Source organism: Mobula hypostoma, chromosome 11, assembly GCF_963921235.1.
Source record: "Mobula hypostoma chromosome 11, sMobHyp1.1, whole genome shotgun sequence".
Taxonomy (NCBI): Eukaryota; Metazoa; Chordata; class Chondrichthyes; order Myliobatiformes; family Myliobatidae; genus Mobula; species Mobula hypostoma.
This window is the reverse complement of record NC_086107.1, coordinates 53,761,183-53,776,299: the sequence shown is the minus strand read 5'-3', so window position 1 is coordinate 53,776,299 and position 15,117 is coordinate 53,761,183. Positions and strand designations below refer to the sequence as shown.

General features: G+C 40.3%; 1 protein-coding gene across 5 annotated transcripts in view; it reads left to right on the top strand.

The window, feature by feature from the left end:
• The window catches only part of pgghg (protein-glucosylgalactosylhydroxylysine glucosidase), a 48,676-nt gene extending 33,918 nt beyond the window's left edge, over positions 1–14,758 (top strand). For 3 of the 5 annotated variants that reach the window (XM_063062067.1, XM_063062065.1, XM_063062066.1), the window contains exons 12-14: positions 6,120–6,217; positions 11,508–11,716; positions 13,324–14,755. In XM_063062067.1, the coding sequence (XP_062918137.1) occupies positions 6,120–6,217; positions 11,508–11,716; positions 13,324–13,409 (393 nt within the window). In that variant the 3' untranslated portion in view covers positions 13,410–14,755. Of the gene's footprint in view, positions 1–6,119; positions 6,218–11,507; positions 11,717–13,323 lie in introns of all 5 variants that reach the window. The other 2 variants (XM_063062068.1, XM_063062064.1) reach the window with 2 other exon arrangements.
• The last annotated feature ends 359 nt before the right edge of the window (positions 14,759–15,117 follow it).

Here is a 15,117-nt window from a genome sequence, read left to right as displayed (position 1 = left end):
CTTCATCAAAAACTTTTATACAATCTTTGTAACTGCACCGGTCCAATGAAATAATGCCCACGCAACATACAGATGTCTTTGAAGATTTATTTTTATTTCTTTCTCTCTTCCGTAGACACCGTGAAAACTACAAGAAAGTAAAGTACATAAAGTTTGAAACATACATCCCTCAGTCTTTAAAAGTCTCTCAAGCTAGTGTCCGCCAATAAACAGGCCCAAACATGTTAGTACATCAGAAGTGTGCTGAAATCAAATAAATCACTAAATCATATCACACTGTTCATATAAAGACACCTCAACAACATTATATAAAACAAATTAAGAAAACATACCGTGTGCACCTCTTGGACCACATGCAGAGTGAGGTTATTTTAGGGCCATGTGTCTTTCTGTGCTTCCATGTTGGTTCTGACCCATAATACCACAGTCATGCTTTCATTAAACTTGGTCATGTGACCCATTACACTCTGCATTAAATAAACCTTACATAAGATATTTTAAGGTGATAAATTAATCATGAATTTATGACAAAACATATAAAATAAACATCTCAATGAAACATGTCCCTGAGACAGTTACAATCTTTGTACATAAAACTCGCAACACAGCTAGACAGAGGGAACAGGACAAGTAACATGCTTGCTTTCATGGCTATGGCATGGACTACAAGGGTTGGGATACCATCTTACTAGTATACTAAACATTGGTTAAACTGCACTTGTGTAGTTTTGGTTGCCAAATCATAGGCTGTCATTAAGTCAGAGAGTGTAGAGAAAAGAGAACCAAGTTACCAGGTGTGTACTATTCAGCTGGGTCTTCCAATATAAAGGAACGAACAACAACAGATTCAGAGTGGATCATATTATTAATGCATTTATTATTTTACTTGCAAGGGGAGATGTACTTCCAGCCAAGTTTCGTCTGGAAATATACGGTAGCTCTGATTTCTGTTTCAACCAAAGTTCATGTATACCTTTTTTACAAAGAACAGCGACTCGCTTGCTCCATTTCATAACATTACATTCCTCGGTTATTTCGTTCACATGTTTGATCTTTAGAAGTTCCATCCTGTTCCCTGTGTTATCAAACATCCCCTCAGTTCACAAAATAATTACCTGTCATCAAAGAAGATAGTTTGTTCCCATATAACACAAACACACTTTCACATTTTCTCATCCAAATCAGCAAAGCACCTTAGGATTTCATAGACTCCATTTCATTACATTACATTTTACAAAAGTTACAATTTCATAAAGACTTGAGGGTTACAGATATATTTCCACACAGGACTGGAGGGCTTGAACTATAAGGAGAGATTGGAAAATTATGAAAGGCATAGTTGATAGGATTGTCACAAATTGATGGATTTTCACAAGTTGGTAGGGTTGTTAAAAAGGCATATAGTGTGGTGGTCCTGGGGAACTGAATTCAAGAGCTATGAGGCTCTATAAAACTGTGTTTAGACTACACTTAGAATATTGTGTTCAGTTCAGGTTGCCTCATTATAGGTAGGGTGTGGAAGCTTTAGAGAGGGTGCAGAGTAGATTGACCAGCATGCTACCTGGATTGGAGAGCGTGACTTATGAAGATAGGTTGAGTGAGCTAAGACTTTTCTCTTTGGAGTTGAGGAGGATGACAGGTGACTTGATAGAGGTATACAAGATGATAAGAAGTATAATTTGAACGGACAGCCAGTGCCTTTTCCCCAGGGCAGAATTGGTTAATACGAGGGGTCATGATTTTAAGGTGACTTGAGGGAAGTACAAGGGTGATGTCAGAGGTGAGTTTTTTTTACACAGAGATCGGTGGGTGTGTGGGTAGAGGCAGGAACTTTGAGGTCATTTAAGGGACTCTTGGATAGACACATGGATGACAGAAGAATGAAGGACTCTGTGGAGGGGAAGGTTAGATTGATCATAGAGTAGGTTAAAAAGTCAGAACTACATCGTGGGCCAAAGGACCAGTATTGTATTGTTATGTTCTATTGGAAGGCTGGAAGATTACAGTCTTTTCCGGATGGTAGAGGGCATAGACTTCAGGTGAGAGGAGGCTGATTTAAAATGAATCTGAGGAACCAGGTTTTCACATGGAAACAGAGTGAGGCTCTGAGGCTCAGCGTGGGAGAGTAAAGTCACGTAGAGCCATAGTGGTAGGAGACTCGATAGTTAGGGGGATGGGCAGGAGTTTCCGTGGCCATGAAAGTGATGCCAGGATGGTGTGCTGGGTCGAGGATGTCTCAGAGGAGCTGCTGAATATTCTCAAGAGAGGGAGGGTGAGCCGCCAGAGGTGGTGGTGCACATTGACACCAGTGACATAGGTCGAAAGGGGGAGGAGGTCCTGTGCAGTGAGTATAGGGAGTTAGGGAAGAGGTTAGCGGGCAGGACCTCCAAGGTAGTAATCTCTGATTTACTCCCAGTGCCATGTGCTAGTCAGGGCAGGAACAGGATGATCGTACAGATGAATGGGTGGCTGAGGAACTGATGTAGGGGGCAAGGTTTCAGGTTCTTGGATCATTGGAACCTTTTCTGGGACAAGAGAGACAGGTTACACCTAAACTGGAGGGGAACCAATATATAGACATGGTGCTACTTGGGAGAGTTTAAACTTGTTCGGCAGGGGGATGGGAACCAGAGCACCAGGTCATAAAGTGGAGAGATGGAGAGGAAGGTAGATGTATGAGCCAGTAAAGCCAGATAGGAACAAAGTGATAGATACAATAGGACAGATAGTTTGAATATGTGTATTTTAATACTCGGAGTAAAGTTGATGAACTTAGAACCTGAATCAGTACGTGGAACTATGATGTTGTGCCCACTACAAAGGCTCAGCGGTTCACTTTATTTTCAAAGTATGTATGTACAATACAACTCTGATATTTGTCTTCTCCAGATAGCCATGAAATACATGAAAAGAAAACAAAACAAAACTAGCAGACCCCAGAATCCCCCACCCCCTCCCCGCAGAAAAAAACAGTAACAAGACCAGCAAATTTCCACCCCTTCCCTGGAGAAAAAACATTGGCAATTAATAGTCCCTGACCCCTCTCTCGCAAAAAGAACAGCTACAGTACCATCAAAAATGCCCTCCCTCCTCTCCCCCACCTCCAGCTCACACACAAGGAACTAACAGATCACCTACCCGCCAATCGGCCACAAGAAAGAAAACGCTGAGAAACTGAAGGAGACCAACTTAAAGTACAGTCCAATCACATAGATCTGGGAACACTGGACAATCCTCCGTGACTCAGAACTCACGCCTGCTCCGTTGGGAGCGATCAGTGACATCCTCTGCATTCACCTCAGTGGTCTCTGTAAAGAGCGCTCACTGACCGGGTCTGAACGCCACTGACCCAGTGGCCTGTGTTGGGAGGATTGCTGACCCCTTCTGCATTCACCTCAGTGTTCTCTGTAAAGAGCAGTAACTGACTGGGTCTGAACGCCGCTGACCCAGTGGCCTGTGTTGGGAAGATCGCTGACCCCTTCTGCATTCACCTCGATGCTTCACTCTTCCTCGCCACTTCGAGATGGAGTCGTTCATGACTCTGCGTCTCATCTCTGGTCTTTCCCACGAGCCAGCTCATGTTCTTGGTCCTTTTCGGTCCCCACGCCTCTGATCTCCTCGAGGCAGCTCTCCGGACACAGCTTAGCGCCAAATCATTCAATCGAGTTCCAAGCTGCACGTCACAGATTCCAACCGTTTCCATAACACAAACAAGACGGAAAGTACAAACAGAAGGTATAGAAAAAGTGAAATAATTTAAAAGATTTGTCATTTGGAAGATGTTGCCTGAAGGATCATTGGAGCCATCTTGACTACAGAGACTTGGTTGAGCGAGAGAGAGAGAGAGACAAGAATGGGTGCTTAATTTCCCAGGATGTTGATGTTTTAGAAAAGATAGAGAGAGAGATAAAAGAAGTGGGGGAGTTGCACTACTAATCAGGGACAATATCACAGTCACACTCAAAGGGGACATAATGAAGGACTCATTCACTGAGTTTTTGTAGGTGGAACTCAAAAATAGGAAGGGTGCAATCACTACACAGTCCACAATAACCACCGTGGGCCTGGTGTTGGCTAATCATTCTGTCCAGGTGAGAGACCTTTCAGTGGGTGAGCACTTAAGGAACAGTGACCACAACTCCTTAAATTTTAAGATAGCTATAGGTAAGGATAAGTATGGACCTTGCGGGAGAGTTTTAAGTTCAAGCAGGGCAGATTACAAGAGCATTAGCCAGGAACTATAGAGAGTTAATTGAAAACAGCCATTTTGGACAAGTCCACGTCTGACACGCATTGGGTGTTTGAGGACCAACTGCGTGGTGTACAGGACAGGTGTGTTCCAGTCAGAAGGAAGGACAAGAATAGCAAGATGAGGGAGCCTTAGATGTAGAGAGAGATGATGAATTTAATCAAGAAGAAAAAGGAAAAGTGTGTAAAGCTTAGGAAGCTAAATTAAACAGAGATGTTGAGGGTTATAAAGAAGCCAGAAAAGAACTCAATAAGGGAAGTAAGAAAGCCAAGAGGGGCTATGAAAAGTCCTTTTCATGTAGGGTAAAGAGACTCCCAAGGTGTTCTCTACAAATATGTCCCCAGGGTCTGATAGGATATACCCCAGGTAATTGAAGGAGCCAAGAGAAGAGATTGCTTGGGCTTTGACCAATATCTTGGTGTCCTCTCTAGTCACAGGCGAGGTCCCAGAGGACTGATGAGTATCAAATCTTGTTCCATGATTCATGAAGGAAACCAGGCATTGTCCTGGAAAACCATGGCCTAATTAGGGAGAGCTGGAATGGCTTTGTATGGGGCAAGCCATGTCTTACTAGCTTGACTGAGAGGGTGATTGTTGAAGGCAGAGTTGTGGATGTTGTCTACAAAGATTTTAGTAGGGTGTTTGACAGGGTCCCTCATGGGAAGCTCAAAGTTCAACAGTTGCAAGTTCAAAGTAAATATATTATCAAAGGACATATATGTCACCATATACACCTTGAGATTTGTCGTCTTGAAGATATACATGGTAAATCCAAAGAACACAATAGAATCAATGAAGGTCTGCACCCAACAGGACAGACAAATAACCAATGTGCAAAAGACGACAAACTCTGCAAATACAAAAGAGAGAATAAGTAAATAAACAAACAAACAAACAAGCAAGCAATAAATATAGAGAACATAAGCTGAGGAGTCCTTGAAAGTGAGTGCATAGGCTGTGGGGAATCTTCAGTGGTGACGGGGCATCCCGATCTTTTTTATGCCACGGACCAATGCCATTAAGCAAGGGGTTCGTGGACCCCAGGTTAGGAACCACTGGGTTAAGGCCATCAAGATATTGGAATAGATGTGATTCAGCAAATCAATTCAGCCACCAAAATATCATGAACAATGGCGGGCCTAAGGTTAAGTAATTAGGAATTAATTTCAAAATGCAGAGCCAGGGGATTTGAGGAGACATTTCCACAGTACATATTGAAAAATGAGGTCTGGTGGTGGGGGCGGGTTGGGAAGTAGAAATGAATGGACACAGTGAAAACAGGAATGCGGTCAGAGATTGCCCAACTGGTAAAAATAGTTATAATAACTGACAAGATTAAGAGAGTGGTTATAAAAATGGTAGCAAAACCTATATATAATAGGATTCTTAGGGAAACAAGGAGAGCTGACATGAAAGATTACGTGTGTGTTCTAGACTGGAATATCAAGAGGCAGTATTGGGAATCTGAATGTAGAATCTAAACTGTTGTGAGAGTGGAGCAATGACTGGAATAAGGAGGCAAGGAAGAATTTAGGCTGAAGACAAGAAGTGTATTTTGAGAGGTTGGTACTTCTTGCATTTTCATTGCATTAGACTTGCATGTAATGAAGTTTATAATGTTTTTAACGATGATCCAGACTTATCAAAGGAAGTGTGTTGGAAGCACCCTTGTTGAATTCCCAACATTGCCCTCCATCTCACCAGGGGATGCTGTCAACATACTTCCCTGTGAACAGGGATTGGAATTCTTGGCCTTCTAAACCTGGACGTCATGACAATGAGAAATACAAGTCAAAATTTGAGCAAGGTGCTTGAGTGACAGTTTTCATGATACTGATATTTCCTTTACTTTTCTCTCTCATGGCCTCAGATTTGGAGTGAAAATGCAGATGGGTCAGGAGCTGTGAATTTCTTAACAGGAATGGGTGGCTTTTTACAGACTGTACTATTTGGCTACACAGGATTCAGGTCAGTGCAAATATACTTTTTAGGATCCTTGGGATATCCACCAATTGATTTTATTCTGCTCAAACACTTCTATTCAAGTTCAAATTCAAGTTTAATTGTCATTCAACCATACATGAATATAGCCAAATGAAATTAGGAAATTGCAAAGTGAAATTGATGATATTTATACGTTGGAAACTCAAAGAAATTTTCTTTACCTGAGACAAAAGAATTATGAAGTAGGAGGTAAATCAGCTAGATTATTAGCATATAAATTACGAAAACAACAAGCAGACAATACAATTCATAAAATAAAGAATCCAAAGACAAAGCTTGTGCAGAGTACAATAGGGAAAATTCAAGAGAGTTTTGAAACGTATTATCGAGAGCTGTACTCCCAACCCCGGGCCCCCAATGAGCCCTATATAGACAGTGTATTGAATTTTTTAGATCTACCTAAACTTACAGATTTACAAAATGAAAGTTTATTAGAACCAGTAACTGTCAAAGAACTGAACGTGGCCATCTCTAGGTTAAAGGCTGGAAAGTCCCCAGGTTCTGATGGGTTTACCTCAGAGTGGTACAAGTCCCTGAAGACACAGTTAGCCCCATTACTACTTAACACCTTTAATTGGATCTTGCAGAGAGGAGAAACTCCACCTTCTTGGAGAGAAGCGATTATTTCAGTTATTCCTAAAGAGGGTAAAGATAAACTAGAATGTGGCAATTATCGGCCAATTAGTGTTCTTAATTTAGATTACAAACTATTTACATCTATATTAGCGCGCAGATTGGAAAAGCTTTTACCTGGCCTAATCCATTTAGACCAGACTGGATTTATTCAACAAAGACAAACACAGGACAACATAAGGAGAACTCTGCACATATTAGAACAGGTTAATAAGAACGAGACAGAGACAATGGTAGTAGGATTGGACGCTGAGAAAGCTTTTGATTCGGTTAGTTGGGCATTCCTAAACAGAGTGTTAGGAAGATTCGGCTTTCAAGAAAGGTTTATTAAAGTAATTCAGACTCTGTATGACAGCCCAACAGCCCGAATTAAGATAAATGGGGACCTCTCTGACTCCTTCATTTTAGAGAGAGGCACTAGACAGCGATGCCCAATTTCTCCTCTCCTTTTTGCGCTATATATTGAACCACTTGCCCAACTAATAAGACAGAGCGAAATCGTAAAAGGTATCAAGGTGGCAGGGATTGAACAGAAAGTGGCGTTATTCGCAGATGATGTTTTGGTCTATCTGAGTGAACCAGAAAAATCATTTATAGGATTGTTTACACTGTTGGATGACTTTGGGAAAATATCAGGTTATAAAATAAATGTAAAGAAAACGCAGGTTATGTCCCTAAATTATACACCATCCAAAAAATTGCAGGATACATACGATCTTAAGTGGGAAGCTAAATCATTAAAATATTTAGGAATAACCCTGCCGAAGGATCTTTCAACACTGTCACAGGTAAATTATGGGCCATTAATCTCAGAGATAAAAGCAGATATGCATAGATGGAATCTTATCCCCTTTTTAAGTTTAAATTCAAGGATAAATACTATAAAAATGAATATTCTTCCTCGGTTATTATATCTTTTCCGTACTTTACCAGTGGAGGTGGATGATAATCAATTCAGGGAATGGGACAAATGGATTTCCCGCTTCATTTGGCAAGGAAGGAAACCTAGAATTCGATATAACACTTTACAGTTAGGGAAGGAAAGAGGAGGTATGGTTCTTCCTTGCCTGAGAAATTATTTTTATGCCTCACAGATAACCCCTCTGTTATATTGGTGTAATAGGGAATATAAGGCTAGATGGAAGGAAATAGGATTTGGATTAGTTGACAGTTTTCCTCTTCAGGCCTCAATAGCTGACAAAGGATTGATGGCCCAGTTGGAAAAATTAAATAATGCTTGGATAAATCTTACATTAAAAGTATGGCAGAAGGTGGTTAATTCATGTGGAATTAATAACATGCTAAAACTCTTTAGATGGTGTGCATATGATACCGAATTCCTTCCCAACAGAGGAGATAAAAGATTTGAGCTATGGATAAAGAAAGGTCTTACAACCTACCTCTCATTTATAGATAAAAGAGTATTACAAAGTTTCCAAATCCTGCAGGACAAACATGGCCTAGAACATAATGACTTTTTTAGGTACCTTCAAATACGAAACTATGTTAACCAGAGTTGTAGATATACAGACCTATCAACAGTAGAATTAGAATTTTTCAAGATTCTGAATTCGGCTTGCAGTTCAATACCTAGTAAATCAGTTTCTCGCCTATATAATGCACTCTCCCATGCTAAAAATGTAAATACACTGTATATTAAAGAGAAGTGGGAGAAAGAAGCGGGGTTGGTACTTTCAGAGGAGGCTTGGGGGAAAATCTGCAGCTTTCAATGGTCCTCGACTAATTCTTTGACTTGGAGAGAACATTGTTGGAAAAACATTATAAGATACTTCAAGACCCCATATCAGGAAAAATATAAAGATACAAATGTGATGTGTTGGAGAAGGTGCGGCTCTAAGGAGGCAAATCATTTTCATATTTTCTGGGATTGCCCTAAATTAAGTCTATTTTGGGAAGGTATTCATAGAACATTAGTTAAGGTACTTAGGTCCCAGATACCTCTGAACTTTGAGACGCTCTATTTGGGGCATGTATTGTTCCTTGAACAGAAGGAAGATATAAAGTTGCTGCAGGCCCTCTTAGCGGCAAGTAAGAAATCAATCACTAGAAAATGGCTAAATCCAATAACACCTACATTAGAAGATTGGTACGAAATTATCTTGGAAATATTTAAAATGGAAAAATTGACCTACTCCCTGAGAACTCAAAAAGAAACATTTTATCAAATCTGGAATAAATGGATTGAATATATAACCCCAATGCGAGCAGACTTTAGATGACTCTCCTAATGATTTATATTGCTCTTCTCATCAACACAGTAATATTGCTAACGTAAGCACCCCTAGTCTAAATGTTTGTTGTTTTTTTTTGGAAAATAGAGAATTAACACAAGTAAAGGGAAAGATTTGGGAAAGGGATAAAAAAAATGAAAAAATTAAGTAAATAAGTACATAGGGATTGGATAATTATGTCTGCGGGCAGGAACAAGCACGAACAAATTGGGATATAAACACCTACAATGGTTGGTATATAGGCTTGTATGCAACATTTTGGACCAGTGGAAATGGTCCAGAAGGGTTGTATGGAAACTATTATTACCATTTTTCTTAACAACTAATTTCATTACTTAGCCTAATAGGTTAGATTTACCACAGTACATAATTATCTATTTAAATGTTTATTTTGCTTTTATATCATCTCAATGTGTACTTAAGAATGTATAAGTAATTGTAGTTTTATACATATAAAAAAATGGAAAAGGTTATATGTGTGAAAAAAGTACATGATAATTGTGAACTCCTTATCCAAATAAAAATAAAATTAAAAAAAAAAGAATATAGCCAAATGAAACGGTGTTACTGCGGGGTCAGGGTGCAAAACACAGTACCGATAGTCATACACAGCACAAGGCGTACATATAGGCGGTAAAATACAGTACACGAAAATATATAGTCTAAGCCCCTGAGTCCATGAATGTTGCAGCAGTCTGCAATTGAACACGATACAGCTGATCTCCTGCTGAGCGAACACTGGGTTGCAGCACTGACTCCAGCATGGACGCTGTGCCGCATTGCCTCTTGCACTCCAGACGAGAGCCCCACTCCAATGTCTCCACCTGGGTGGCTGCAAACAGGCAACACTGTGGCTTGAGGCCTAGTCATCGCTGCAAACAGGCAACACTGTGGCTTGAGGCCTAGTCATCGCTATGGCTGAGGCCGCGTAGCTTTCTCGCTGCCCGATCCTGCTTTTTGCCAATAAACCAATGAATTGTACTTGCAGCATTCCACACCACCAGTGTCCAACAGGTCTTTTAATCAGAAGAAAAGCAACTTGCTTTTAGACCGTACGCCCCCTTCACGCACCAATGCCTCTCTGTTGCAGGCAGCATTACAGTCTGCACCAGGTCCAGCTCCTTCAGTTTCTCCAACAATGAGCAACTTGCTGATGGGGTAGACCTACAGTACTTGACGTTCACACATCCACAACTTCCAGGCTTGATCTTTGGCTACCAAGCAGCATTAGAAATCTCTAAGCCCATCAGCCTTTGAATAGAGATAGACATATTTTGCACAGATAGCAGATTAAATATTAGAGTTATTCAAATTCACTGATCATTCACTGAGACCACTCCTGGAGTACTGTGTGCAGTTTTGGTCTCCAAATTTGAGGAAGGACATTCTTGCTATTGAGGGAGTGCAGCGTAGGTTCACAAGGTTAATTCCCGGGATGGCGGGACTGTCACATGTCGAAAGATTGGAGCGACTGGGCTTGTATACTCTGGAATTTGAAAGGCTGAGAGGGGATCTTATTGAAACATATAAGATTATTAAGGGATTGGACACGCTGGAGGCAGGAAGCATGTTCCCGCTGATGGGTGAGTCCAGAACCAGAGGCCACAGTTTAAGAATAAGGGGTTAGGCCATTTAGAACGGAGTTGAGGAAAAACTTTTTCACCCAGAGAGTGGTGGATATATGGAATGCTCTGCCTCAGAAGGCTGTGGAGGCCAAGTCTCTGGATGCTTTCAAGAAAGGGATGGATAGAGCTCTTAAAGATAGCGGAATCAAGGGTTATGGGGATAAGGCAGGAACTGGATACTGATAGTGGATGATCAGCCGTGATCACAGCGAATGGTGGTGCTGGCTTGAAGGACCAAATGGCCTACTCCTGCACCAATTGTCTATCGTCTATTGTCTAATTGGAAGCAAACTTTAAAAATTTATCTTTTTAGCAGTTGACTCCAGTTTCACAATAAATTCTGTTTGTTCCGAGAAAAGTGTGGTCATTCTTTAAAATTATTTCAAAGATAAATACTTTCCCATGTGAGGGTAAAATGATAATGAACTAACCTAGATAATTGTATTAACACATCCTTATGGCCTTATCCTGTATATATCTGCTTGGTGTATATTCAACATTATCCCAAGACACTATAGGTATAAATATTTCAGTCTCTGTGGAATTCATTTTCCACAGTACTCGGTTGAGGGGATATGCTTCTGAGTGTGACTCTACACAGACTGCACGCAACCTTTCCTCCCTGAACAAAGAATCACGGTTGAGGACCTTTTTTGTTGTAGTTACTGCCATTCCCAGTTACTGATTTCATTTTATGATGTCCATAATTAAACCAGATCTTTGCTTTGTCTTTTTGTTCTGCAGAATTACAAAGAATTGTTTGCTCTTTGATCCCATTATCCCAGAGGATATTGATGAATTACAGATTACTGGAATTAATTACCTTGGAAATATACTGCAACTTAAACTTTCAAAGGAACAGGCCACCATTGTTTTGATGAGATGTGAAATTCGGTACATGGCCTTGGAGATTGTTCTACAGGATTCAGGAAGGATTTTTGTTTTAAACAGAGGTACAGGAAAACTTGTTCATGTAATGCTGTGTGCAGTAATTAATTTTATAAACATACACATCATCTTGCTTGTCTGTTCATATAGAAAAATATGCTACCTACCTTGCTTAAATCAATCTCTTGGGAACAAGTTAGACAGAGGACTCATCCATTTTATAATGTTGGTTCCCTCTTCTCTACTTATATCCATTTTATGTCAACTTAAATACAACTTCTATGGGTAGAAGTAGTTGGCTTCACTCTGATGCTGCTTTGTTACTTGTTAAAGGTTATTGAATGATAATGAAAATTATATTGTTCTATTGATACAAAATATGTCCCTTCTTTGGGGAAGCTAAGCGCGTTCTTTATTTTGAATTAATATGTAAAACACACATTCTAATGAAGTTTAGAGGATCCGATTTTAACCTGCTCTGTATGTTCAGTTGTATGAAATTAATACTTTGTGTTTGGCCTGATTCTATCAAGTGTTGCTGAATTAAACTTGGTGACGTTGGAGTTGGGGAATGTTCAATAGTTTAATGGTTTCATTTAATATCAGAGAAATGTAAACAATATACAACCTGAAATTCTTGTTCTTCACAGACATCCACGAAAATAGAAGAGTGACCCAAAGAATGAGTGACAGTAAAAATGTTAGAACCCTAAAGTCCCCCTACTCCCTCCCTCCACACACAAGCAGCAGGAAAGCAATGACTCTCCCCCTCCCCTACTTCAACAAAAAAAAGCATCAGCACCCTCCACTCACAAAGGAAGCATTAACAAAGCCCCCAAGAAAGACCATGATCTGCAGTACAACAAAAACTAATTGTTCACCCGACAATTCAACACACCACAGGTTCTGTTTCTCCCCGATAAAGGGACAGAGAGATGTCCCCTTTCACAGTGAGAGGGGAGACATAATAGAACATCTCGCTGATTTGCAATCATAAAGCTTGCCGTGTTGCTTTTTTCCGTGTTCTCTGACTTGAGAATTGGCACAAACTCTCCCTCACCAACGAGAGAGAGAGAGAGGGAAAGAAAATATGAATTTGCCGAGCTGATAAGATACGTAAGTATCTATCTCAGATTATTAGTGGTCACTAACATTTGCTATCCTAATTACATTTTGAAAACAAGAGGCACACTTACGTATCAACAAGGTCACAAGAAACATTGAAAGGCATCAATAAAGATGGGAAGTGATGGAAATATTGCATTGAGATCGGATGAGTCATGAACACATTGAGTGGCAGAGGGGACAGCACGGTAGTGTAGTGATCAGAATAACACTTTACAGTGCCAGAGGCCCGGGTTCAATTCCCACCACTGTCTGTCAGGAGTTTGTACTTTCTCCCCGTGACTGCGTGGGTTTCCTCTAGTGGTTCGCTTTCCTCCCACAGTCTAAGATGTACTGGTTGGTAGGTTAATTGGTCATTGTAAGTTGTCCTGTGATTAGGCTAGAGTTAAATTGGGGGTTGTTGGGCAGTGTGGCTTGAAAGGCAGGAAGAGCCTAGTCCACAGCACAGCTCAATAAATAAGCAGGTAAGTAAAGCAGGCTCAAAGGGCTAAATGCTTCTAAGGCTAAATCCGAAATTTGTAACAATCTATTTCATTCTTTATTACAGATCAACCTGTGTCTTTTCTTCTGGAACCTGGGAAGATTCAAACTAGGTGTAATACTGATTCTTCTGAAATGTGTACAAAATTATAGCTTGTTATTGAACACTGTTTATCACCTGCAAAATGCAGGTTCTGGCATTTTTTTTAAATGAAAATTTGAGAGACATTGCATGCCACCGGGATTGTAAACTTTATAGTGAATTCTTAATTTCTTTCTTCTGCCTTTCTACACCAAAGATGTGGATTCTTGTTGAGGTATGATTTCACTAAAGTGCAGAGTTATCGAATATTCAACTGTTATGTTTTTATATATAAGCCTAGACTGTGAGGAATATTACATTAGATGAACCTGAAGGTGTGTTTGCATGGATATTTCTGAGTGGAGTCATTGTATTTGGGTGAAGAGTGGGAACTCTGACCGATTCCCTTCACTCCACTCCCAGCTTCTTTTTAAGCTCAGAGTTATTTGCAGACTGAGTCTGCAAGCTTTTTACTTCAAGTGTATGTGAGTACTCCCCAACATATCACATATTTTATCGACAATTGTGATCCATTCATAAATGCAACTTAATCCTAATCTCTATGAATTACTCAAACACAAAACTATCTTTAAAATTCAGTATAAATTGTTTCAATAAATGATGCCTGTTGACTCTTATATTCTGTGTTTTCATTTTTAACCAATATTTTTTGCTTTAAACTGTATTCTCCCCACAAAATGTAATCTCATATCTTGGCATATCTCATCACAAAATGCAACCTTATGTCTTGGCATATCTCACACTTTACTATTACTAGTAGGCTAGGGGCCTGTTCCTGATTCAGTGAAATGTGCAGAAGGGTATGCTAAGCATCATTAGATGTACTGAAAAGTGATGTACTAATCTGGGAGTATAGGCTGAATGTCACTAGGCCTTACTGAAAAGTGCCGTGCCAGTCTAGTACAGTGTGCTGAATATCACTAGGCCTTACTGGAAACTGAGGTACAAATCCAGACATCCCACCTCTTCCAGAAGTTCCGTGAGTCTCCCACATGTTGTTAGTGGCTCTCTGACGCCCGCAAATTATATACAATATCCCGGAAATCGATTCTTTTGAGAGCGAGTGACAGATGTAGCGAGAGAGTGACAGAGAGATCATCCTGATTGGTCTCTCTTTGTGCTAAGTAGTCCTATCAGTTTTCTCTGTGGGCCGGCTTTACAGTCGACCTCTCGCTCTCTCTTTCATTGTCCATCATTTCCGTTTAGTGTCCTGCAGCGCCATGGCTGAGTGTTCCAAAAAAAACGAAAATATAAAACGTACTTCACCCCAGACTACACTAAAGTGTACCCCTGCCTAATAGGGGTCAAAAATAATGACAATGTTGCTCGCTGCACTGTTTGCACCAGTGATTTTTCTATTGACCATGGTGGGTTAGGAGTGCAAAAGACATGTTGAGGTGAGTTTAACAGGTGTCATTCATTCATTAGCATAGCTAACGTTATTTAAACTAGCTGACTAGCTGCTAAGGAGCTACTCTACAAGGAATATATATATATATATATATCTGTGTGTGTGTGTAAATAGTTTCAATATGTGATCAAATAAACTGTTGTGTTCTTTCATGATCAAATGTCCTGTATACATACACCCTTGGAGGTCGACCGGGGCGGGGGGCGGGGGTGGTGGTGCTACCTCCCTGAAATGAATTTTTGCAGGGTGGGATGTCTGCCAATCTGGGAGAGTATGCTGAATATCACTAGGCATTACTGAAAAGTGAGGTGCCAGTCGAAGACAGTATGTTGAATATCACTAGGCAT